This window comes from Penicilliopsis zonata, assembly GCF_001890105.1.
Source record: "Penicilliopsis zonata CBS 506.65 unplaced genomic scaffold ASPZOscaffold_6, whole genome shotgun sequence".
NCBI lineage: Eukaryota > Fungi > Ascomycota > Eurotiomycetes > Eurotiales > Aspergillaceae > Penicilliopsis > Penicilliopsis zonata.
Window position 1 is genome coordinate 346,823 of NW_019208916.1, and position 24,932 is coordinate 371,754.

The 24,932-nt window shown below is 50.7% G+C and overlaps 9 protein-coding genes across 9 annotated transcripts; 6 read left to right on the forward strand and 3 right to left on the reverse strand.

Annotated features, from left to right (window-relative positions):
* Positions 1 to 223: 223 nt before the first annotated feature.
* Positions 224 to 3,420, forward strand: ASPZODRAFT_131857 (hypothetical protein). Its single transcript, XM_022722858.1, has 6 exons — positions 224 to 623; positions 754 to 769; positions 892 to 994; positions 1,059 to 1,295; positions 1,368 to 2,469; positions 2,532 to 3,420. The coding sequence occupies exons 1-6, from the start codon at positions 520 to 522 to the stop codon at positions 3,163 to 3,165; spliced, it is 2,196 nt and encodes a 731-aa protein (XP_022581450.1). The 5' UTR covers positions 224 to 519; the 3' UTR covers positions 3,166 to 3,420.
* Positions 3,421 to 3,663: 243 nt separating this feature from the next.
* ASPZODRAFT_65292 (hypothetical protein) lies at positions 3,664 to 6,469 on the reverse strand (the record flags this gene model as incomplete). The annotated part of the gene is made up of 3 exons (XM_022729292.1): positions 3,664 to 4,995; positions 5,056 to 6,382; positions 6,447 to 6,469. 3 exons carry the CDS (start codon positions 6,467 to 6,469, stop codon positions 3,664 to 3,666), a joined length of 2,682 nt encoding a protein of 893 aa, XP_022581451.1.
* Positions 6,470 to 6,805: 336 nt separating this feature from the next.
* Positions 6,806 to 7,449, forward strand: ASPZODRAFT_15630 (hypothetical protein; the record flags this gene model as incomplete). Its single annotated transcript, XM_022726260.1, has 4 exons — positions 6,806 to 6,923; positions 6,983 to 7,239; positions 7,296 to 7,354; positions 7,422 to 7,449. 4 exons carry the CDS (start codon positions 6,806 to 6,808, stop codon positions 7,447 to 7,449), a joined length of 462 nt encoding a protein of 153 aa, XP_022581452.1.
* Positions 7,450 to 7,629: 180 nt separating this feature from the next.
* ASPZODRAFT_151534 (hypothetical protein) lies at positions 7,630 to 9,386 on the forward strand (the record flags this gene model as incomplete). Its single annotated transcript, XM_022725745.1, has 5 exons — positions 7,630 to 7,942; positions 8,016 to 8,391; positions 8,461 to 8,831; positions 8,917 to 9,256; positions 9,338 to 9,386. 5 exons carry the CDS (start codon positions 7,630 to 7,632, stop codon positions 9,384 to 9,386), a joined length of 1,449 nt encoding a protein of 482 aa, XP_022581453.1.
* A 3,645-nt stretch (positions 9,387 to 13,031) lies between these two features.
* On the forward strand, positions 13,032 to 14,539 carry ASPZODRAFT_65207 (hypothetical protein; the record flags this gene model as incomplete). Its single annotated transcript, XM_022729287.1, has 3 exons — positions 13,032 to 13,597; positions 13,663 to 14,063; positions 14,124 to 14,539. The coding sequence occupies 3 exons, from the start codon at positions 13,032 to 13,034 to the stop codon at positions 14,537 to 14,539; spliced, it is 1,383 nt and encodes a 460-aa protein (XP_022581454.1).
* A 1,046-nt stretch (positions 14,540 to 15,585) lies between these two features.
* On the reverse strand, positions 15,586 to 16,528 carry ASPZODRAFT_151547 (hypothetical protein; the record flags this gene model as incomplete). The annotated part of the gene is made up of 3 exons (XM_022725747.1): positions 15,586 to 16,033; positions 16,092 to 16,410; positions 16,468 to 16,528. 3 exons carry the CDS (start codon positions 16,526 to 16,528, stop codon positions 15,586 to 15,588), a joined length of 828 nt encoding a protein of 275 aa, XP_022581455.1.
* A 1,970-nt stretch (positions 16,529 to 18,498) lies between these two features.
* On the reverse strand, positions 18,499 to 19,772 carry ASPZODRAFT_15635 (hypothetical protein; the record flags this gene model as incomplete). Its single annotated transcript, XM_022726263.1, has 3 exons — positions 18,499 to 19,375; positions 19,453 to 19,521; positions 19,615 to 19,772. The coding sequence occupies 3 exons, from the start codon at positions 19,770 to 19,772 to the stop codon at positions 18,499 to 18,501; spliced, it is 1,104 nt and encodes a 367-aa protein (XP_022581456.1).
* A 1,461-nt stretch (positions 19,773 to 21,233) lies between these two features.
* On the forward strand, positions 21,234 to 21,787 carry ASPZODRAFT_15636 (hypothetical protein; the record flags this gene model as incomplete). The annotated part of the gene is made up of 2 exons (XM_022726265.1): positions 21,234 to 21,393; positions 21,462 to 21,787. The coding sequence occupies 2 exons, from the start codon at positions 21,234 to 21,236 to the stop codon at positions 21,785 to 21,787; spliced, it is 486 nt and encodes a 161-aa protein (XP_022581457.1).
* A 529-nt stretch (positions 21,788 to 22,316) lies between these two features.
* On the forward strand, positions 22,317 to 23,220 carry ASPZODRAFT_131864 (hypothetical protein). The gene is made up of 2 exons (XM_022722859.1): positions 22,317 to 22,506; positions 22,636 to 23,220. The coding sequence occupies exons 1-2, from the start codon at positions 22,396 to 22,398 to the stop codon at positions 22,855 to 22,857; spliced, it is 333 nt and encodes a 110-aa protein (XP_022581458.1). The 5' UTR covers positions 22,317 to 22,395; the 3' UTR covers positions 22,858 to 23,220.
* The last annotated feature ends 1,712 nt before the right edge of the window (positions 23,221 to 24,932 follow it).

Below are 24,932 nucleotides of genomic sequence, written 5' to 3' on the forward strand. Positions count from 1 at the left end.
GTTTCTTAGATAATAATTCTCAGTAGAAACATCCAACAATAGTCGCCAGAAATTCGCAAGCTTCGTGGGACCGTCGCGTCCAGCCTGCGAAACACGAGACGAACACGGAAACGACATCACGACTCTCATTTGTCCTGAGGTCCGCTCGCTGCGCTCTACCCGGTTACAGGGTGAGGATTGACTTTGCGAACGTAATCGTCGATCGGCGACTGTCTGGTATCTTCCGCCGTTGAAAGTTTCCACGCCGACGCTTCTCCTGCCTGCTCCTTCATTGATTGTTCTTCTGTTCTCCTTCGACCCTTGGCTGCTACTGCTCGCAACCCGCCGAAAGTCCCCCCTCAAAACAGTGAGACTCCCGTCCAACACAGAAAAACAAACAACACACTTCGGGTCTCTCCTACGACCGGATCGCTCACAGCTATTAAGAAACGGCCATCTACCTGCTTCTGTGGCCTCCGAGAACGGCTGCTTCCCTTTGTTGGCTTCTCCGGGGGGCATTGAGCTGCTGTGGTGCTGACAATGAAGGCGACTCCGCTGCTCATCTCGTGGCACAACGACAATGCCCCGATATACTCGGTCCATTTCGATCCTAATGGCAAGGGCCGATTAGCTACGGCCGGCAAGTAAGTTTCTCTATTTGTCCTGGGTTTTGGTGGGTTGCCGCCGCCCTCGTCGCCGTCGTCGTCGTCGTGCTGGTGGTAGCAGTGCAAGCTTCATGATCAATGCTGACCTTTGGTCTCTCTCTCTTTACAGCGACAACAATGTCAGGGTACGCCTGCCCTCCCTCCATACCTCTTCCTCTACACAACCCCCCCCCCCCCCCCAGTTCCCTGTCCCCGAGTGTGCATGTTGAGGCCAGGCGATATGTCTGATGGTTGATCTGATCAATAGCTGTGGCGCGTGGAATCATCGGGTGACGAACGGAAAGTCACCTACTTGAGCACACTGGTGAAGCATACCCAGGCAGTCAATGTGGTGCGGTTTAGTCCGAAAGGTAGGATCGGTTTACCTTGGTCATCTGGTGAAGGGCTAGGGCTTGGTGCTGACCCCGATGGCAGGCGAAATGCTGGCATCCGCGGGCGACGATGGCAACGTGCTTCTTTGGGTCCCTTCGGAATTGCAGACGCAGACCGGGCTAGGGGAAGACAGGTCGGACGACAAGGAGACCTGGCGTGTCAAGCACATGTGTCGGTCATCGGGCGCGGAGATTTACGACCTAGCCTGGTCTCCGGACGGCGTCTTCTTTATCACCGGCAGCATGGACAATATTGCTCGGATCTATAATGCCCAGACAGGTGAGCATCCCTCTCTATATCTATCTTCGGTTTGGGAGGCCCTACGGTGGCTCACACAAAAGCTCTCTACAGGTCAAATGGTCAGGCAGATCGCGGAACATTCGCACTACGTCCAGGGTGTGGCGTGGGACCCTCTCAACGAGTTTGTAGCCACACAGTCGTCCGATCGCTCGGTCCATATCTACAGCCTCAAGACAAAAGATGGCCAGTTCACCCTCACCTCGCACGGCAAGTTCCTGAAAATGGACTTGCCTGCGCGGCGCATCTCGTCGAGTAGCCCTGCGCCGCCTGAGCTCGGCAGCCGCCTCCCACCCACGAGCAACAACACCATGGCCATCGTCTCACCAGCACCCTCGGCCCCAGGAACGCCAATGGCATCGAATCTACCGATGGACCCTCCCCCGGTGTCACACAGCCGGCGGTCATCGTTTGGTTCGTCTCCCTCCATCCGGCGCTCCGCTTCGCCGGCCCCGTCGTTACCTTTGCCGGCCGTCAAACCCTTGGAAGTATCCTCTCCCGCGGGCGTTTTGAGTGGATTAGGCGTCAAGAATGCCAATATCTACGCCAACGAGACTTTCACCTCGTTTTTTCGACGTCTGACCTTTGCTCCCGATGGGAGTCTACTGTTTACGCCCGCAGGGCAGTACAAAACATTGCACGTATCGAATACGGATCCGACCAAAACCACTGACGAGATCATCAACACGGTCTACGTGTACACTCGTGCGGGCTTCAACAAGCCGCCCATCTCTCACCTTCCAGGTCATAAGAAGCCGTCTGTTGCAGTCAAGTGCTCCCCAGTTTTCTACACCTTGAGACAACAAACCCCCAAGCCTGCCAACCATATCGTCCTCGATACCTCGTCGAGCGAAGAGGCATTCTCGTCCCTTCCGGACCCGGTGGTTTCGACCAGCAGCTCGATGGATCCTCCTTCGTCCTCGACTGCGATGACAGGTGACGCATCAAAGCCACATCTGACGCCCTCTACCAAGGACGGGGACCATGAAGCCACCGCGCCATCGACTCAAGGGCCGACGCCGGCCTTTGCCCTACCTTATCGCATTGTATATGCGGTAGCAACGCAAGATGCTGTTCTGGTCTACGATACCCAACAGCAAACGCCGCTCTGCGTTGTGAGCAACCTCCATTTTGCGACTTTTACAGATCTTGCTTGGTGATTAATTAAACCCCCCCCCCCCACTCTCTCTCCCTTTTCAGTGCTAACGACAACGCTAGGTCAAATGATGGGCTCACGTTGATGATGAGCTCGTCCGACGGCTTCTGCTCGACCCTTACATTTGCCCCGGGAGAGTTGGGTCAAGTGTATACCGGTGCGACGTCGGTCCCCCAGCCGCACACTGCCTCCGCAGCCTCCTCGGCCAACAACACCCCTTTGCCTACGCCAACGGTTGCTTCCTCTCCTGTGAAGTTGAACTCTACCACCGCACAGGGGGCCACGATGCCTTTAGTTCAACCACCTGCGAGTCCGGCGCGGTCCAATTCGGTATGTTCAGTCGCCACCCAGTCGTCCCAACAACAGCAATCATCCTCTGCCACGGTGGTCAACAACCCCACGCCCACCATGAGCACCGTTCCCCTGGTAACAGCTGTTCACTCGTCGCAACCACCGGTCCTCCCGCTCACAACCCCCCCACAAACGCCATCATCGATGGTCTCGCAGCAGAGCGCTCCCAGCAGCACAGTTCTAGGCAAGCGAGATTCCACAGCAGCGGCCAACGACGCCGATGACAAGCATCATGGCAAAGACCATGACCCGCCGGCAGTCGCACAGCAGCAGCCTAAAAGGAGACGAATAGCGCCTACTTTAATCTCAACTGAGACGCAATCTAAGGATAGGAATCATCCATGATTCCTCTCATCTTGTTAATCCCTTTTTTCTTTTCTTCTATTTCTTCCGCCCTTTTCTTTTCTTTTCCTGATATTCTAGGTTATACTTTGATCAAACTAACGGCCGGCGCTGGAGAGGTGACCATAAACCTTTCCACGATATCTTTCTGACGACTCATGTTCTTATTCTATTTTAATTGGCTTGTGTTATCACTCGGTACCTCCTCTCTCTCTCTCTCTCTGTTTTTTTTTCCTTTTTTCCCTTTTATTTTGTCTTTTCTCGTCTAGCATGATAAGATAAATGTATAGGTAGGTGTAGCTTAGTATTTTTTGAATAATCGTTCTTCTTCTATTCTTGTCAAACTAGAATATTAATCACCCCTTAAGATTCATGGCACTGCGGTATATATGTAGTAAGAATGGCATTAAGCATTTCTAAAAGGTATATAAAGATAATTCGATACGTTTGCTGACTAGGAAACAGAGCACGAAACTAGGTAGGGAAACCCCCCATCGTCCACTACTTGCCTGATCCTGCCACGCACAGATCACCCAGCACGTCGGAAATGTTCAAGTCGTCCGGCAGGACGGCTTTCGCCTCTGTGGCGTGATGACCCACCGTCAAGGTGGTCACGTTCGGGGCTCGGCCATCGATGACCAGCTGGTTGGCCCAGCGGAACAGAGCTTCGTCACCGCGAGCACCTCCGGCGACGAAGACAAAGTCTGGAGTTTTAGGCAGTCGTTGAAACGCAATTTCGGCTGCAGTCGCCTTGGTGACGTCCAATGGTTCGAAACTAACAGTCCCCTGGGTGAGCACGACGCGGATGGCTTCGTTGCCTCGCGAGCCGTTGATCTGATCTGCCAGGTCGGACGCCTGTCGGCTCGCAATTTCAGGATCTTGTGCTTGATCGTACCGGAAGGTCAGAGAGGACCCTCTTTCCTCAACCCAGCTTCCCTCGGTGCGTTCTTGGAAGTACTCGACCACGCGGCGGATCCCGTCTCGCCAGTCTTTTGTCTTGGTGGCGTCAAACAGTTCTTCCCATGTCGCTGCACCGTTCCCCCGGAGGAAGCACCCATTTTCAGTAATCAGGCCTACTGTCGGTGGCAAGTCCGGGAGGAGTGATCTGAGCTGTTCGGAGCTTTTGCTGCTGGTGATGTAGACCACGTTCTTCGGGTCTTGGAGCAACACTTCCAGTTGGGCAATTGCCTTCTCCGAAGGGACAGAGTTCGCAGGGGCAGTCGTGCTTTCATCCTCAAGGAGGAAGAGCCTCAGGCTAGATGTCCCATAGGACTGTTGCAAGGCATCCAGGGACAATGCAGAGAGATGGCTTGGCTCGCGAGACAACTGAGCGCTATGCGCAGCATCAAGAGCCTTGCCGAACGATTCACACCATCCGGTAGCTGTAAATGGGGCCTTCTTATCCATGAGAAATTCCCAATTTTTCCATTTCTCCTCCGGCGACATATCCAGGGCTTTATTGATCGCATCAGCACATTGTTGGTAATCCCACGGATTGACAAGCAGGTCGTGTCCGCTAAAAATCGAGGCGCTTCCAGTGAATTCACTTAGAATCAAGGAACCATGGCACTGGTTGCTGATCCTACCATCCTGGCAGTTGATATAATCGTGGCTGGTGAGGTTCATACCCTCTCGCAGACTAGTTACCATGAAGATCTCGGCCACGCTCATGAGTGCCAGGAACTGCGAGTAACTGATGTCTTGTCTCAGAAGAACCAGCGGTTGGTGTGTCAGCGTCGAGTAGACCGAATTTACCCTCATGGCTATCTTGGAGACCTGAGCTTCAAGCTCGGGGATTTCCGAATTTGAGGATGAAACCTGGATCAGAACGACCTATCATAAATACTGTCAGCGCAAAGTATCATCGGCATGATTAAATGTTGGTCGCCTCACATTCTCTCGCCATTTGGGATACCTCTTCAGGAACAGCTCGTAGCCCAGCAGCTTCTGCTTGATGCCTCCTGGTCCATCAAGCCTGTCTCGAGCAACTATCAAGTGTTTGCCCTCATACCTGGAGCGAATGTTGGCTATCCAGTTCTTGACTTCAGTAGATTGTCGGAGCTCATCAAGAGAATTAGGGTCTACACCAAACGGTAAGGTTTGGACCCGAACAAAACGATCTCTGAGCTGGACACCGTCGACAGACACTTCCAAGCCGAGGAGGCGACTGCATGTGTGAAGGAAATGATGGCAGTACTCGTCGGTCTGAAATCCGATGAGATCGGACCCAAGGAGGCCATTGATCATGGAATTACGCGCGGTGAGACATCGGAACACCTCAGAGGATGGGAATGCAGCATGCATGAAAAAGCCAATTTTCACATGGGGCAGCTTCTCTCGAAGGAGGGTCGGAAGGAGCAGAAGGTGGTAGTCGTTGATCCATATACTATCACCAGGTCTCCAGTGTGCCAAGATGGTGTTCGCGAATGCCTCGTTAACCTTTACATATTGCTTCCAGGAGTAGTCATCATATTCCGTATGGCGGGGGGACTCTTGCATCTGATAATGAAAGGCAGGCCACAAGACCGTCCGGCAGAAGTGAGAGTAATGACCTTGGAATTCGTGATCGTCGACAAACACTGTCAGGGAGTTGAATTCATCCTCCAAAGTCTCGGAGATACTGGCACGCGTCTCGTCCTTGAGTAAGTCAGTTGGCATGCCGAGTGTCCCAACCCACATCTGGTCTGTCAGCAGGCCGGCGTCGACGGCAGCGTGGACAGCGTTCCGCAGGCCCCCATTGCCCTGTTCTGCGGCTTTGACGACCCAGTCCATATCCGAGAGCGCCGCGCGCGGGCTATGCCCCTCTTCAGGTTCTGGGTTGGTCAGCGAACCATCAGCCGCAAACTGGCCGTCAATCTGGTCGCCCCCGGAGCGGCTGAGAATGGACGGGGCGGGATGGATCAGAGCCTTGGGTGGCGGTTGATTAAACTTGCGGCTCTGACCCCAGGACACGGAACGAGGTTCGCTTGGTCTGGGTCCATTGGGGTCGTCTGCGATGGGGATTTCCCCGGCAGATCGGGAGACGTACGATTTGAAGATTCTCTCATCGTCGGTTGTCGCGCCTGGGGTCATTGAAAAACTAAGGGTCTTGCGTCTTTGCCGGCGTGCATCTGCTAGCCTCCCCACCACGCTGCTGTCAATAGAGCCATGGCCATTTGAAGAGGTCCGACGAGCATGCCGAGACTCCGTGGCTTGGAAGTCGATTGTATATGGAAGAAAGCTGTTTCAAGAATTAATCAAACGACTTGCCACGTCGTTGAGCCAGAGGGGGAGGGGGCACTAACACTGAAGCAACAAAGACCGTCATGATGTTGCTTTATAAAACCATGGCTTTCAAGGTCTTCTGTGTATATAGTTGAGGAGCAGACTGAACCGGTCTGTTTCGGTGCTTGTTATGTCTAAAGGCGTATAGTTTCCGGACCAAGGGATAATGGAACGCCCGGTGTTATAAATCTCCTCGGCAAAACAGGGAGAAAGAACACCCTTGGATTGTTAGCCAGCAGTCCAATATCCAGAAAAAACCGCATCATGAGGATTGCAAGGGGTAGTGATTGGACAGGGGATCAGACAGGGCAGCCACAGGAGGGGCAAAACGAAAGAACAATATATACCTCACAATTTTAATGCCCTCCGAAACCCAACCATGGACTATTATTATGTGCCGCCTGGTGGTGGTCTCCCAATATATTATTTGTACGGAGTCTGTCTCCCAACCTGGCTGGTCAAGTCACGGAGCCCGTTGGCTGACGCCCAGTGTCGCCGTGAGTCGAGATTAGGCCGCACTTCAAGGCAAAGGGCATCTGTCTGACATTTGATTTAGCTCAGTATCGCCGACAACAATCCTTAGCCTCTTGTTCGCAGCCCGTGCCGCTGCCTAGTTGGAAATCTCTTGACGGGTTGGCCAGTCTGGGCCAGTCCATGGCAACACCCCGCTATGACGAGGTCTACCCCTCCTTCCTACAGTCGTTGGGCAGTATCCGGAGATTATCTCCCGGCTCGGACCGGATCGAAGAGGGAGAAAATAAGACGGAGTGCAGGGGACGGACGGGGGCCTCCAGGGAACCGAATTCGTGCGCAGTTGGCAGATACTGTAGATAGAGTCGTAGGGGTCAAAGAGGGGTGACGACGGTCAGAGCTACGCTAGGCGCGTGCCTGCCAAATCCGGATATGGCAAATTACTGCCACCCACCGGGTAGGCACCTCACTCGAGTAGAATGAGATTTCTCTATATTAATATTACTACTTATTCTCTTTCGAAGAGTCTTCGTCGCGGCAGCTATTCAGTGATCTTTGATAAGATTGATGATAAGTGGTAGCTTATCGCCATATTACTACTGTTGTTATTATCGTTGCTGTGCCCCTCCAGTTGCACCACCGTGTTCACCGCTTTGCAGAGGGGCATCTTTCTGCAGTACTAAATAGTACGGAGTGAAGATCAACAGCATAACTCGCAGTGTCCACGGTCCAATGTCTCCTGCACTGACTGCTGATCCGTCACTGGGGGGTGACTCCCGGCTGCTGCTGGTTTCGAACCGTCTGCCTATCACGATCAGACGGTCCGAAGGTGGGAAATATGAGTTCTCCATGTCCTCGGGGGGGCTGGTCACCGGTCTCAGCGGGCTGTCCAAGACCACCACTTTCCAGTGGTACGGATGGCCAGGCCTCGAGGTGCCCGAGGACGAGGTTGAGATCGTGCAGCAGCGACTGAACGACGAGTTCAACGCGACGGCCGTGTTTATTGACGACAAGCTGGCTGACCGTCACTACAATGGTTTCTCGAGTGCGTTAGATTGATTGCCATCTTGTTCCACTGTTTTCCTATGGCTAGAGTTGCTGCTGACATGGGGCTCTAGACTCGATTCTTTGGCCCCTGCTTCATTATCACCCCGGTGAGATCGTGTTCGATGAGGGTGTGTGGGATGCGTACCGCGAGGCCAACCAGCTCTTCGCCAAAACCATCGCAGAGGAAGCTAGAGACGGTGACCTGATCTGGGTTCATGACTACCACCTGATGCTGCTGCCACAGTTGCTCCGCGAAGAGCTTCAATCAGCGGGCAAGAAGAACATCCGCATTGGTTTCTTCCTGCATACTCCGTTCCCCAGCAGCGAGATCTACAGGATCCTGCCTGTACGAGGTCAACTGCTGCGCGGTGTCCTGCATTGCGACCTGATTGGCTTTCATACCTATGACTACGCACGGCATTTTCTAAGCAGCTGCGCACATATCCTGTGAGACTTGAGTATTTGCCGCAAGACTTATGGTTTTTCTTTGCTCGCTAATTTTCTCGTCTCTCTCAGAGGTCTTGTGACAACACCAAGTAGTGTCAAATTTGAGGGCCGGTCGGTAACCGTTGGGGCCTTTCCGATAGGTATTGACCCCGACAAGTTCACCGAGGGATTGAAGAACCCCAAGGTTCAGAACCGCATCGCCAGCCTGGAGAGCAAATTCCAGGGAATGAAGCTTATGGTGAGTGTCGATCGGCTGGACTACATTAAGGGGATCCCCCAGAAACTGCATGCCCTCGAGGTCTTCCTTGCCAATCATCCAGAATGGGTGGGGAAAGTGGTTTTGGTGCAAGTTGCAGTTCCCAGTCGGCAAGATGTCGAGGAGTATCAGAACCTTAGAGCTGTGGTCAACGAACTGGTTGGCAGAATCAACGGCAAATTCGGTATGGTGAATCCTTGGCTTGAAAAAAAGAGAAACCATGAAGGCAAAGCTAGACAGAGAAGACAATCTGACTGTCGGTCTTTTAGGAACCGTGGATTACATGCCGATTCACTTTATGCACAAGTCTGTGAGCTTTGACGAGCTCATTGCTCTCTATGCCGTGTCCGATGCCTGTGTGGTGTCGTCCACTCGGGACGGGATGAACCTGGTGTCCTTTGAATACATCGCTACGCAGCAGAACCGCAACGGGGTCCTGATCATGTCCGAGTTCGCGGGCGCGGCGCAGAGTCTTAATGGCAGCATTGTTGTCAACCCCTGGAACACCGAGGAACTTGCCGACGCCTACCATGAAGCGGTTTCAATGAGTGATGAGCAGCGGGCCATCAAGTTTGAGAAGCTCTACAAGTATATTTCCAAGTATACCAGGTATGATAAGAACAAGCACCTTATATATATATATATATATATATATATATATATATACAAGAGTCATACTTACGTTTCTAGTGCCTTTTGGGGAAAATCGTTCGTGACTGAGATGTCTCGGTGTTCGTAAGAACGGCCGGGGAATTCTTCTATTTGTCCAGACATTGATAGCGTTCAGTTGTAGATCTCATAGACCAATGATGAGTCATTGGAATCAAGCGAGGGCGAACTATATCAGCACTCCCGTGCTTTGTATCAATAGTAGCATTGAGTATTGAATGATGATCCCTCTATACCCGGTGATCTACCTAGGAAGTGACCCCTTGCTCTGTATTGTATCAACGGTGGGGACCTTCAATCAAGTAAATGGGCTGCAATAGAGCTATGACTTTCTGTATGATCAGCCGTGGTTACTGCTGCAATCCTCAATAAATACTGCTGGCCGCAGGTGTTTGTGCTTGTAGATCAATCTTTAAACCCCTTTGACAAGGGTCTCAAATGAGGCAGTACGGTCTGCGGATCGGAGAGGTTCTTCTTTCAAAGAGACACTGGGCGATCTCTCGCTTTGTTTAATGGGGTTGATAGAGCTTGGCTCATGCAGAGTGAGATGCCTAGTTGAAACGAGATAAGAGGACCTACTCTTAGGTAGTCAGTCAACTACTCCATACCCAGGTGCTTTGTAGTAAACGTAGCACGTGCTGGTAAACGACACTCTTCAACCTCAACAGAATGACTTGATATGGTCTCGAGAGCAGTGACCGCCACGAAATTTTTCGATGGCAAAAGAGTATACGTATGTAGGTAGTACGTACTCAGGCACGTACGTACTGACTTCGGAGTACTCCATACTATGATTGAATCAATGCATACCGTTGGATCTGAAAGAAAAAAGCTAGTTGACTCGTGACAGATGTGTAGGCGGTAAGTAACGAATAATCTACCTAGGTACTCTGTACTCTGTAGCCAAGGTCTGGGAGAGATCCCTCCAAGATATGGAGTACGTAATATGCACACATCACTGCATACACTATTGATGATGACGAAGATGGTAGTACGTACTATTACTACAACTCCAAGTACGTACGTCCACTTGGAAGTATGATTTTATATCTAATTTTTATATAGTTATAGTTAAAATTATAGTTAACTACTACATAAATAAATATTATTAATGCAAGCATATTGTAAGAACTCGTACTCGGACTAAAATCTCTAGCCGTTAATGCCGATACAATATGCCGATCAAGGCACGGGTCCCACCAGGGTCTACGGAGTATGGAATACGGAGTATTTGTTAGTTGGCATTATGGAGCCCAAGCTAGAGTACGTTGTCAATATTATTAAAATTTTAGAGTTATTGCGTATTGTGTTTGTTGATTATGATAATACTTGATTGAAATTGTTGCCGGTAGTTGATTGTAGATTCCGAGTCCTCTCGACTACTTGAATTTTCTTCAATTAAGGACTGACGTAACTCCCTAGGTACCTAAGAACCTAGTTGACTAGAAAGTGAAACATCCTCCGTATTATCAATTTAGTATGCAGTACTCCGTACCTAGATGTGTACTGTAGGTCTCTAGTACACCACCGAGACCACATAGTAGGTTCTACTCACTAGTTGACTATATACTATGTATGTACTCCGTAGTAGAACCTTACTACAAGGACTAATCAATTATTGCATGTACCTGACACTTGTTCCTAACAGTCTAACACTAACAGATATGAGGCTTCGGTACTGCGGACCATCGCCTCGGTTAGATTATTAGTATCCCTCACTAATTATTGGCGGGAATACTAGATCCAGCCCGCACAGACCAGGCACCGTCACAGACTGAGACCGCCCAAAGCTCAGACTGACGGACAGCCCCTGGGGAAGGATCTTGGCCTTTGAAATGGACTCCAGGCCACGTAAGATGCGCTAACTACATCAGGCAATTTTACCAAGACAGAGGTCCTCCGTACAGGCACCAGCCTTGGCATAGAATAATAGAAACCATCAATTGGAATGGGGTATATGTTCCGTGAGAGACAAAAAAAAAAAAAACAGTAAGAAATAGTATAAAATATGGAGTAGTTAGGTAGTTAGTCTTCTGTACTCCGTAGTTAAAGTAGGCGAGTAGGTGTTTTTATTACAGAATTCTAGTGTAACAATACAGTGTCAGACATGCACTGCCGCGCGTACGGAGTATTGATGGCTTGATAGAGAAGGCAGATGACTCGAATAGTAAATTAACTGGTAGGTAGTAGGACCAGTCCCTAGGTATCTACCTAGGTACTATACGGAGTAGGTACCTAAGGTATGGAGTACGGAGTAAGCCATGGCATCCTAATACCACTCCTGATCGGCGAGGCAGCAGCATTATCAGGACTACAGGTTTATTGTACAGAGTAATCAATCAGTAGAGTGAACTTCCCAAGTCAAGTAAATAACAACTAGCTCATATCAATACTACCTACATATTCTATCGCTATTCTCCACGTGGAAAGGGTCTCAGGCAGGCAAGTTGGGACGAAGAGGGCCATCTCGTGCGACCGTTGGCGGTCAGAAAGACCTACGGACCCGTCCGCCAAGCAATTTCCATTTATGGCGACCAGCCCTGGGGCCTTTTGGGCCTTTTTCGTTGATCTGTCCAAGGATCTTCCGCGTCATGATTCGTCATGTTGCTAATTACAGTACTCAAATAGAGTTGCTGACTAACATATTCGGTCTTCTGGAATAGGGGTTATTGGTTAGGTAGTAATATACTAACTGCATACAGGTACAGAGTATTGGGTACCTTACTTAGAGGCAGTAGTGAATTTTACATGGCTCCGTACAACCTTGATAATATTTCTGATGAACGCTCTTTAATATCCCAGATCTCAAGATAGCTTTCTGTCAGCATCTAGATGTCGATCGGGTGTTGCTGATCGGACATAGGTTAGTGTGAGCCGCGTAATGCTCATTTGGTGACGTTCGGCCGGCCGCCAAGCCGCGTATGTCTTTATAGCATGCAATTATAGTACAGCTGGATAGTACCTAGTAGACACTGGAATATACAACTATAACCAATACCATGACTCTTCACTACCTAGACCCAGTATACCAGATATCTATATCGTTTTATCTATCCTACTCCCTAACTTAGTAGGTATACACACTGTATGGTATAGTACAGACCGTACTGCCAAGACGTGACTAAGCCAGACGCGTCAGGAAGGAAAATAAGGGTCTTGGCCTAAACTCTTTCTGGACTCTGGTCGGGCGGGACACACGCGGCGTCAGCGCTCGCCGCGGGGCCATGATTGGGGCGACGCACCCAGGGCTGACGACGCTCTTGCTGGCGTGGACGTCCCCCGAACAGCAACGCTGCGAAAACTCCTCCAGAGCCTCTAATTACTGTCCACCACCCCCCCTGGGACTCGTTTTCCTCTTGACTCTCCTTCCTTTCCTTTCCCATCGTCGCCGTCTCCCTTGTCGCCCATCTCGCCCTGGAGTTTGAGACGCTCCTCGCCGTGACTCCCCGTCGTCGACCGTCCCTGAGGTTTCGAAACCAGCGCCAAGAGTGGCGACGGCTTGGCTGGGCTGTGCAGCGATTCCCCCATTTCCAACCACCATTTCACCATCACACCTCCGACCGTCAGACACATCTCGCTCGTTTTTTCCTGTCGTGTTGAGAGAAGGAGAATCATAATATTGAGGGAAAAGAGAGAGAGAGAGAGGAAGGAAAATAAGGACAAAAGTTACAGAAAAAGATTCAACCTGGAGCACCACATTCCACTGCCTGTCATCATGGCGGACAGCAGGCACCACTCCCGCCGGGCACCTGCCCCAAACGCCTACGATGCCACCGAACTGTCGAAAGAGTTTGAGCAGTTGATGCGCACGAAACGCTTCAACAGACTACAGGAGAATACTGGTCCTCGGTCTCGCACTCGCTCCCCGACTCCCTCCTCTCACATGTCGCCTCCCAGAGTCTCCTATCCGCCGCACCCTTCGCGCACACCGCCGCCGCCCCCGACCGCGGCCTTCCACCACCACCCGCCCTCTCCTCTCCCATCCCAGCCTCCGATGCCTTCCTGCTCAAGCAATCCGGCGTTGAAGGGTCTCCCGATCATGCCCTCGCCGCCCCAGGATCCCGCCTCGCTCAAGTTCCGCAATCTACTCCAGGTCCTGTCCGTCACACCCACCAAGTACGAGAATCCGGGTCTGCTCGACGAGGCGCTCGCTCTGATCCCTCTCGACCGTCTCTATTCCGAGGCAGAGGAGGAGAGCCAGATCATGCAGGCGCAGGCCGCAAGTGTCGGCGGGAAACCAGAATGGGGATACCAAGATTGTGTCATCAAGGCATTGCTACGGTTAGTCTTTGCAATAGTTCTTATTTTCCCGGAGTATTAAAATCCAACTAACGATTTTTTATAAGATGGTTCAAACGATCATTCTTCCAGTGGGTTAACAATCCACCCTGCTCGCGCTGCTTCATGCCTACGATCGGCCAGGGCAGAACGCCTCCGATGCCGGATGAGACTGCCCGCGGTGCGACCCAGGTCGAGCTGTATCGATGCTCCGAGCCCACGTGTGGCGCCTACGAGAGGTTCCCGAGATATTCGGATGTCTGGCAGCTCCTGCAGACGCGCCGTGGTCGGGTTGGCGAATGGGCCAACTGTTTCAGTATGTTCTGCAGAGCTGTCGGAGGCCGCGTCCGATGGGTGTGGAACTCGGAAGATCACGTCTGGACGGAGGTCTATTCGGAACACCAACGCCGTTGGGTTCATGTCGATGCCTGTGAGGAGGCATGGGATCAACCCCGTCTATACACCGAAGGTTCGTTTTTTTTTTTTTTCGTCTTCTATCCAATTAATCAACTAACCTGACTTGCATTAGGATGGAACAAGAAAATCTCTTACTGCATCGCGTTTTCGATCGACGGTGCGACCGACGTAACGAGAAGATACGTGCGCTCCCCCGCCAGGCACGGCGCGCCTAGGACCCGTGTCTCGGAAGAAGTTCTGCTTTGGGTCATCCACGAGATCCGGCGGATGCGTCGCGAAACTATCAGCCCCTCCGATCGCAAGCGCCTCATCAAGGAAGACGAGCGTGAAGAGCGGGAGCTTCGTGCCTACACCGTGGCGGGCCTGGCGGCCGAGATCAACGGTCTTTTGCCATCCGGCTCGACCAACCGCCGACCAGAAGATCAGAAAGTGCCTGCGTCCATTCAGGACGGGGCGATGGAGTGGCTCAATGCGCGGCAGCGAGGTTCGGGCCATTCGGGCTCTGATCGCTCGCGAGACGGACGATAATCAACAAGCTGGCTCTTTCTTCAACAGAGCTGCTTCTTTTACTTCTTCCTCCTCCTCTTCCATCTTCTTCTCCGTTGTGGATCCTTCTCCATGTCGACTTGTTTTTTTTGGCCAGAAGACACGATTAAGACGACACATGCCGGCTATGCCGCGTGAGCCACGATCTGCCTCGGTCACTTGCGCAATTCCCCTGGCGGGTATTTTACGCCTTGACCTCTGGCCATCGCCCCCCTCAAGTGCCGCGTCTGCATCAATTAGCCTGCGGTGGTGAAAGGCATTGTCTCGATCCTCTACATTATTGCCAATGATAGACCTCAAGGCCTATTTTCAAAAGTCTTGGACTGGCAAGAGCGACAGCAAAAGCACCGCCGAACACCACCCAACCTGCCAAGGGTTTGAAAACAACCACCACCTTGCAAACACAAACACAACCACATGCTCTCGCATATTTTCTTATTATACGAAGACCTTTCTCCTGGATTTCCCAGAGAACATGCATATCGCAATCTCTTCCTTTTCTTTTTTCTCTACCTCAATACATAATCATGACCCGGCGTCTGGCGGACGGATCTTTTCATATTTGGATACCATTTAGGGGTCATACTGGGTTGACATGGGAAAATCTCTGGCATGGACCTAAGCGTGACGATACTTTATTCTCTCGATACCTTTCTTTTTCTTCTTTCTTTCCCTTCCTCTTCCTACCTCGACCTACCTCTCTTATTTTCTTTATTCTCTTCTTTCTTCTATGCAATCGAAGACTTGCTCAGATACTACCTTTATTCAATCAACTCAACGCTTTGCGTTTGACCCTTTCTCTGTAGTCATGTACGGAACGAAGTATTGGTAGCCGTCTGTTTGAGGAGAATAAAATAAGAGTAGGGCACTCCATATGTATCATGCTAGTTAGGGATCTGCAGTAGTCGAGACGGATCTGAAACACTGGTCACTGATAAGTTACTTACAGTCTTGTTCTTATGTTCCGGCCATGTTCCGTATAATCGGTACCTCAGATTAAGCTAGCTATGCTAATGCTAATAATAGAACTACAGCAGAACACAGTCGATCCCCCTACTCCGTAACACGGAGCCAATACTCGCCATCTCATGGAGATAGTACGGCTGTTCAGGCAGATGAACAGCCCACCCCTTTTTCAGATTGAGATCCCGCAACGGCTCCAAGAAGACGGGAATCTTCTCGACCGGCTCGCAGAACCAGTTCACGCTCAGCGAAAGAGTGAAGGCCTGTAACCCTTTCATACGGGTGAGGGCCTGGCAGGTCTCGACCCACTGCGCTCTCCCCGCGGAGAAATACACGCTCTTGACGGGATCCTTGCTCGGAAGCCAGTGGCCGGGAAACGCCCAGCTGAGTTCCACGGCGCGAATGCTTTCCCATCTTTCCGCGGGGATCGTGGGGCGTAGATAGGTGAGCGACCAGGTGTTGTTGAACTCGAACCGGTTCAGGGCATAGATCATATGGATGCATTCGGTGTATCTTGATTTATTAGCACTTAACCCACTCAAGTAGAAGTATAATAATAGAGGGGAATTACATCTGTCTGCACGTCATAGGGAGGGAAAGCAATTGATCCCCATGGCTTGCCTTCTTTACCACCCCGAGACAGACGTCACAGCTCCCATCCTCCGAGCAAATGATATACCCGAGCCGTCTGTGTGGTCGCTGCACGATATGCAGTCGTCGTCCGCCGAGCACGTACTCCCAGATTATCAGGCGTAACTCGGGCGACAGCCGGGCGAGCAGTCGGCATTCCTCTTGCGTGGAAGAATCAGGTTGCTCCTGCTGCTCCTGCTGCTCCTGCTGGTGGCCTGTCAGGGTTCTTCGGCGGGGTCGGAGAGCATTCGGTTTGTTGCCTAGTTATCAGTACGCTACTTTATAAGGTTCTTAGTAGGTAGTAAAGTGATGCTCACTCTGGTATCTCTGAGTCAACACGTCCTCCCATGAAAACACCCCCTGCTTTAACCGCGCCATCTCGAATACACACACACACACACACACACGGGAAATGCAGATAATCAAAACACAAAGTAATATTGATGCATCAGGTTAACAGCCATGGTCACTTGAAGCTCGGTCAACTGGAGAAAACATTCGCGAGGATCGGACAGGCGGCGCAGGTAAGTAAACAGTAGTTAAATATGTAACTACTCCGGAATAAGTACTTCGTAATACTTGCTAGTCAGGGGGCCGATGCTAAGCGGTAAAAGGATTACTCGTCCATCTTGCGCGTGACTTGAGTGAGTTTTCTGAGTGAAAAAAGGAAGAAACTAAAAGTCGGTGAGGTATTTATTTAGAAAGCAGGCTGAAGATGAAGGGAACTACTGCTTCTAATAATACTATCGATCTAAAAAAAAAAGGGGTGGATCAGATAGTAGTAGGAGATAGTCTTATCAAGAATATCCACCGAGATAAGCGGAGGTTCCGGAGGGGAGGGTGGATAAGTCGGTTATCTATAATCTGACAGGTTAGAAGGGTTGTTGTACGGAGTACGGAGTATCTTGTTTGACTAGTTGAGATAACTAGTATTGCCAAGGAACTTGCAAACAGCGTGTTCGTTAGACAACGGACCTCAGGCTGTAGCTGTACACCGTAATAGCAGTAGTTCTACTCCGTAGTTAGTACTAGACTACTGGCCATCTGTAAATCCGGGTACGCGCATCGACGATCTCCTTCAGACTGTCCCGTCGGACGGCGAGACTGCTGCCCAACGCCCATGGGGACGACGGCGAACGCTGCCACACCCGCGGGGGCGCCAAAGGCCCGCACTATGTTGTCTCTGAATGTAACGGGACTGGAGCAGGGAGACCTCGAGGCCGTCATCTGTATGCGGAGACGACAAGGGTCTGATGTAGTCGTTCTAGGTGACAAATCCCCACGAAGGGAGTGTACCTAGATTCAAGATCTCCTGTCGCCGATCATACCAGAGGAAATCTAGTGAAATACCTCGGTACTTACCTAGGTACTGTAGAGACCTCGGCGCCAAAGTGGGTAGAAAACCAAATCGAGACAACCATCACTGTTGGTTCCTCTACCTGAAAGTTATAACATAGTTATATGCAAGGTATCCATGTAGATTGGTCCACATCTACCATGCTCACAATGTGGTCCGAGATCGGCGCGTTGGTGTTCGCCATTCGTTAACCCACGCTGTTCCAGTTCAGCGCGTTGTCAACGACGCTGAAGTCTCCCCCCCCCCCATGGCCGGGTGAAAGTTGGAGCTGACCGCAGCGGGGATACGTCGAGGTTCATCGCCTGCAATCGACGAGACGAGAGCTTTTCTCGTCCACTTGGAGCCGAGCCGTGAGACACGCACATTCCTTAAATCTTGGCGCTTGTTGTGCTGGCCTGGCCTGGCCGGTGTTATACTAGTTGAACTTGAACGATAGAAAAGACCGTCATCTCGTTTCTCGCTGCGTATCGGTATGAAACTGGCCGTCCCATGCGACTGGTGATTGGTATTCCTATCGATTTGTTAGCTTAACTGTTTGCTTGGGACTCAAGCACTCGCCAGTAACGAGGATATCCTTGACAGCTAGACTCTACCTCTAGTTGGAGCTACTAGCTCATGGTCTGCTATTATCTGATAAGACAGTTATCGACAACAGCAAGAAAGTTTTCTGCGATTAGCGTTATGTAGGTACTGTGCTGGAAGAGAGAAATCAGTCTGTCATGCAGCTGGCGACGGGTGGTGGTTCAGATCAGCGGCAGAAAGGAGAGAACGTGACTTGAAGATCTCAAGGCTCGAGTACGCCCACCATGGGCAGAGTATATATACCTTTTTCTTCTTTACACCATCAAGAGTGGTTACACTGCCTAGATGTTATATAACTTTTAAATCCTACTATTTGTACTACGACATAGTAAATACTAACCAGTGGTATGTATGACATCGTTATCAATCAAGTCTGTAGTAATCTACAAGACATGGCTAGAAGAAGAGGCTACAGTACCGCAAAGGCAGAGACATAACTCACCGAGCTGTCTGTCACGTCCACGACGTCAGAGCTGCGTTCGTAGCGCACGAAGTGGAATTTCCCCTTCTTGCCCTCGTCTTCGCTCGTGATCTCTTCCAGAGCCGCCATCACCACGCCGATCGGATGGCGCCCGCAGACGGTGTTCCCCGTCCGCTGGATGGTGCTGAGAAAGGTCTCGGTGCTGCCGGTAGTGATGGCCGCCATTGTGGCCATGTCAAAGGCGGAGATGCTTTCGTGGATCGCTGGGGCATGGGTATGCACGCGGTCTCGGCGTTGGAGGGAATGGCCTGCCGAAACCAGCTCGATGTCATCCTCTACGTCCTCCATCTCCCCTCCCGGTTGAGGTAGGGCACTACTGGAGAGGGGAAGCCTTGGTCCAGGCTTCGGAGCCTCGGGGACATAGTATGTGTAGTGGAACCGCAGACCCCAATGGCAGAAGTCGGAGCTGATGACAAACGCATTCGACGGGTCGGCCAGGTAAGGGGCCAGCAGGCTTCCAAAGGCCCGCTCCGTCGCTGCGGACGTGCTGCCCACCATAATGGGGACGAGTGGAGGGTACGAAGAGGTGGGTTTGTTGGGGTATTGCAGCTGGAGCAGACGGTGGATATAAGGGAGGTGCAGTTCGATGCTGTGTTCGTCCTCGTCGATCGACCGAGTCATGGTCGTGAAACTGATATCGGTCCCGTTGGACCTGGTCACCTTAGTGGAAAGCAGCGACGCAATCAGTTCCGTATCCAGCGGTAGAGGGTCGTTTGCCAGCGGCGTGTAGTAGGCAGTCAGCTGTGGGAGGGCCAGCGTTGACAGCGGATAGTGGTGCGAGGGACCTAATACAAAGATACGCTTCCTAGGGAGTACCATGTGAGCCTAGAGTGTTCTATTCGGACGGTAAGTAAGGTGGGTGGGTATGTGGTGACTGCTTACGCCTTCGACAAATCCCAGGCCTTGTAAGCATGGGCGGCACAGGGCCCAGAGTAAGCATAGCCAGCATGGCTACAGGCATATCGGTCAGAGAAGAATAGAAGAAGACCAAAAAATCCCTTCTGCAGCCCGTCTGTCTGCCCACCGATACCGCCAGGTACTTACGGAGCGATGATCACTCGGGCTCCAGGCACAGGGAGCTGTCCTATCCCCTCAACCTCGCTGGGGACCTGGGCCAGCCAGGCGTCGAGCTGTCGGCTGAGAGTCCGCGGACTGTCAGAGTACCAGGAACCCGCATGGGAGGCTTCTCTAGGCGGAGACATTGAATTAATTAAATAGTATGTTTCCTTCTCTCTGGATTAGCAGCAATAATATCAGGAAAGAGGCGTTTGGGTGTATCAGTGAAGTGAGGTGAGGGGGAAGCGGGACAAACAGTGGGGAGAGAAACAAGAGGAGCACCTCGTCATAGTGGAGAGACGCAGGAGCTGCCCATAACTATCGAACGCTCTGGCCAGCGGCATGCCGAGGGATCTCATATTACAAATAGAGCGTGCATATCAGAAGAAGTAAAGAACTCTAGGTAAATGAACATGATACTCCATATATTCCAGAACCTGGCAATAAAGCTGATAGCTAGTGAGCCCATGCCTATGAACAGATAACTGTTCCCCACCGGTCAGTCAATACACCTCCATATACGCAGTCCAAGAAGGCAACTTTTTTTGATCTCTGTCGGCTAGTGGTGTATCTTCAGAACAGTGTCGGAGATTCGATGGGAGGAAGGCACGGGGATGCTGCTGGGTACATCGCTACCGTACATAACAACAGGTCTTCATAGATAAATTCTAGTAAGAAGAATCAGCACGTCTTATTACCATCACGTTTGGGAAATCTCTCATTTTTGAAATCACTCGCTTGGAGGAGGGTACCGATTGCAACTCTCGAGTTCTGATGGAGGTCTGATATTGGCTGTAGCTTCAGCCTCTCGCCAGTGACATTGGCTTGGTTTGTCAGCTTCTAACATTGTGGACTTCTTGGTAGAGAAAGAAAACTAGATTTGACTGTGTTGAACTAGATGTCTATTAAAGAGGTACAGTCGGAGAAAGGGGTTGAGACAAGCGTTGACTAAGTAGATACATCAAGGTCAGTACTGAGGAATTTATATATCTACATAGATCAGGTAGCTGACCACCTAGGTATATACCAATAGCCACACTACTCTGTTATTACCTTTTTATAATAATACAGGTACTTAGGTAAGTACTCTCTAGTTCCTTTTTAATACTGTTGAAGTATATATAGTCACCTGCTCTACCTTAGCAATACCATTATTATGCTTTGACTTGAAAATGCTAGTTGTGACTGTAATTAAGCCTGGCTCTTCATGCAACAGTACAAGAAAAGAGAATAAGATATCAACTACCCTGATATATCGAGAACAGTCTTTACATTAGTCCAATGATTTTACATAAATATAATATTCCCTTGGAGCCATTCATATTCAAGCATGAATTACTTCCTTCAGATACCAATTAGTCCTAGTTTGGTTTAGCGCATGGCACGCGACGCGCTCCCTTGCCTACACAATCTCCGGCCCGCCAAACACATCAAGGGCTCCTGCGAGGGACACAGTACAACGTAGGGGCAGAGACTGGATGGCAGATGCTTTCTATCGAAGCTCTCACCGATCGAATCAGAATCATCTTTCTCTGTCAACAAAGCCAATTGCGGAGCAAGAGCTCTCCTTTCCAGAAAAACAACCGAGCAAATTCACCACTGGAACGATGTCATTGAAACGCAAAGCGTCGTTCCCAGCACTAATGTCGCCTGAGCCGATGGCTATTGATTCTTATGATTCTACAGTCGACGGTACTCCTAAGCATCTCCATAGTCGAACACGCAAACGCTTCAGAGACGACCGTCCGAGTGACGAGACAATATATGGTAAGCAATGTTTCTCGAGAGGACTACATCAAGGCTGTTCATGTTGCAACGAAAACTGACAAGAAAAGAAAAAACTTTGCGCTGGCTCTTTTCTGCTCAGAAGCAGCAGCAACAGCAGCAGCAGACTACCGTCGACGAAGACATGGATCTCGAGCCCCTTCCCTCGCCTGAACCAGTTGATCCGCGCCAGCAGACGCTACTCAAATTCTTCCGACCCTCTCGACCGACTTCCCATCATTCTATACTCGCTCCCGACTCGTCGGCAACGTGTTCGAACACCACAAGCGGCTCGAACAGCCCGATTTCACAAGACACAGACATGGACCGCAATGCCCGGACTGACGGAGGCTCCGGCGGTTCTAAAGCGTGGGCGGGAGGGCTCCAGTGGACGTGAATTTCCCTCTTTTCTTTAAAACTTACTTCAAGTGCCTCTTATTAATTATGGCGTTGAGTCGGATATATATATATATATATACTCGGAAACCTGCTGGGATCTGGTCATTCCTCATGGCGTTCTTGTGTGTTCTGCTCTGTATTTTCAGACAGCGATATGTTGACGTTTGCATGGAGCGTTTGAAGGTGCTTTACCTCGAGGATAAATTGTCCTCGGATGCTGATTAACTATCAGTTATGTGATCTTCTATGAAACCTACTAGTTAATAATGAATCAAATATGGTCAAATCCGGTAACGACTGTTGCGAAGCCATCATATCGGTCGAAGAAAAAGGTCGGAACCTACTCAAGGCTGACTCAAAATGAATATTATATCCACCTAGGTAGTTATATTATTCCGCAACTATGTATGAATAGGTAGGTTACTAGGTCACGGTGGGACATGTCAAGAAGTCTATTTATGCCTTAGGTGTCGAGTGCGGATATAGTTGTTCCGCGTTTTGGCCTGGTCCCTCCCAACCACTCCAGCTCCGGACGTTCAGTTCCAAACACTCGAGCTGTCAGCCCTCCTACGCTCTGAAAACTCGACATCCGAGTCAGTTGTCATCATGGATGCGAGCAAGGCCACGCGGTATCTGGAGTCTTTGCTCGGTCAGACGCTGCGAGTGCACACGACTGACACTCGTATGTTTGTTGGCATCTTCAAGTGCACAGACGCGGTAAGCAAGCGTCTATTGGATTCGTGGACAGGGCGAAAAAAAAAACAAAACAAAACAAAACAAAACAAAAACATAGAAAACACCGGCCGGAGGTCACTGTGGTTAATTGCTAATTGGTATCTGGGTTAGGATCGAAACATCATCCTCGCAAGCACCTACGAGTATCGTTTCCCTCCTCCCTCTGCTGTCCAGGAAGCCGCTTCAGCTGCGGACAACCAATCCTCATCTTTCAAGATGAACATGACAAGCCGTCTCATTGGTCTTGTGGTAGTACCGGGCCAACACATCACACGGATTGAGGTGGAAGAGACTGCTGAACAGGCCCGTTTCCGACAGAAGCTTGAGAAATAGCACCCATCATCTTCTCAAGTGGTACCGAATGGGATCGGTCTTGGTACTCTTATTGCGTCCATCTCTGCCCTTAGCTCCGACATGAGGGGGGTTAAGCATTCGCCTATTATTCGAACTACGGATTACAGCTTGCATTCAATGGTGTGGGGGGTGGTACAAGCTCTGTTCGTCTTCCTCTCGCTCAACTCATCATCGCGTAAATGTTCTTCCCACAGCATGGACGGTTGTTTTGGGATTATCCACTGCAATTCATCATATCAGATGACTTCATTTCCCATATGAAACTTGGGAAATTGGCAATCATGTTGTCGACAAACGTGGCATGCACGAGGCTGTTGTGGCTGCGCACAGCGTTCAAACGGGGAATACTTGGTCTAGTTCTAGGTCTAGATCTAGTCGAGCTGAAGTCGGATAGAAACGGGACCAGAAAACGCGAGGCAATGCCGGTATTGTCCAATTTGGGTAGATCAGTGCCAAGTGATTTGCAATCTGCATGGCCCGAGTTTACTTGTTTGGCACAAGACCAATCATTGGAAACACACTCGCTACAAGAAAATTTTCCCGCATTCTGACCACCCTGAATATCTCACTGGTGAAGTGTTTGGATGAACGAAGATGAAAGGCCCGGCGATGCGCGGGTCAATCCCTCTTCATGAAATACCTATCCAGCCATATTATGGATAATTGGCCTAGCCGAACGGAGGGGGGGAGGGGCAACAGAGACGCCAAGACAGCGGGGATGAGATACTGCAGTCCGTGCCGATTAACTATGCTCTGCGCATACTACGGTTACGAGAGATGCTGAGAGCCTCTACCTAGGTAGTTAGGAGTTGATGTATCTCCACTATTTCAAGCACCGCATCCTTGGTTGGGGCGGCTGCCCGTTAACTCAATCTGCTGCCCCAGGCTTCGATACTTTTACTCTGTTTCCACTCGCCTGGTCAGATTCAGATACCAATTGGTAGTATGGGAATATAGGAATGACAAATATAGTGATTGTACACCCACGTCGAAGGAAACGTAGATCCTCTAGCCTCGATCCGAATTGACTTCTCCAAGGTCGGTCCCGCATAAGAGCTCTGGCCGCCTGATTATTTCCGTACGGAGTATTATATCCCCTATCTCATCTGAAATGATAGCCAGCACTGCCTCCGAGGGCTCGACCGCGGTGTTGAGCGTTGAGTTATCTTGTGACTTGTTTTCCTGTATCAAAAGTCGAGTGAGAGTCTCCATCAGATCCATCCGACACTCATCGTGTGGCTGGGCGGATACCATTGCATGCTTGGCACTAGACGGTCTGCCGTAATAACTCCCTACCGGTCCGTTTGTGTCACAGACCATCCATTAAACAGACTTTCCCGGAGGGTGCCTTGATGCCTAGACCAAGATGCCTAGGCAACTTGATAGTACGGAGTAGCTACGGCGCCCTCCGTTCGGAGTATCACTATCAACTTAGGCGTCTGGCGGTGAGGGGCCTGTCATCACCGAACTAACCTGATACGGGATAGCCTAGATGAGTCAGCCATGTGATAGTGGCAGCGCAGATCCGAGTGCAGTCTACCTATAATAATCCAACAGGGAAAAAAAACCAACCCCCAGCTTGATAATCGCTCGGAGTTACCCAGCATGAGCTGTAGATGAAATAACTTGCAGCTTCTAAGAGGTACAAAAGAAAGAAAACCAGACTCCCCACCGTGGGTGTACCCGACCTATCTCCCCAATCGACGTGTCGACATCATCACATCGAACGCCCCGGACACAGCCCGGCCCGACTCAAAACTCCGTGGCTGCCACAGGATCGAGACCAAAAGCGTCTAATCGGGCGCGGAGGCGACACCTGCTGCTTGCTGCTGCTTGCTGCTGCTACTCCTGCTCCTGCTCTGTTCTCCTCCCCTCCCCTCCCCGCGATACATACAAGTCCTGGCCGTCATCTGCCTCCTTTTCTTTTCTCCAACTGTTGCCTCCCTATACCGCGATAAAATATAGATCCCCTGGTAAGTTGTTGGCTCCTACTCCCGCCATCCCCAATGATGACGCACTCTATCACACTGTTGTCGCTCTGCCACTCTCCACGC

Excerpts from the sequence above, each read along its gene's own strand:
- ASPZODRAFT_131857 (XM_022722858.1), top strand. The coding sequence starts at position 520 with ATGAAGGCGACTCCGCTGCTCATCTCGTGGCACAACGACAATGCCCCG. Across the intron at positions 1,296-1,367 it reads GATCTATAATGCCCAGACAG|GTCAAATGGTCAGGCAGATC; the intron begins GTGAGCATCCCT and ends AGCTCTCTACAG. Across the intron at positions 2,470-2,531 it reads ACTTTTACAGATCTTGCTTG|GTCAAATGATGGGCTCACGT; the intron begins GTGATTAATTAA and ends CGACAACGCTAG.
- ASPZODRAFT_131864 (XM_022722859.1), top strand. The coding sequence starts at position 22,396 with ATGGATGCGAGCAAGGCCACGCGGTATCTGGAGTCTTTGCTCGGTCAG. Across the intron at positions 22,507-22,635 it reads TCTTCAAGTGCACAGACGCG|GATCGAAACATCATCCTCGC; the intron begins GTAAGCAAGCGT and ends TATCTGGGTTAG.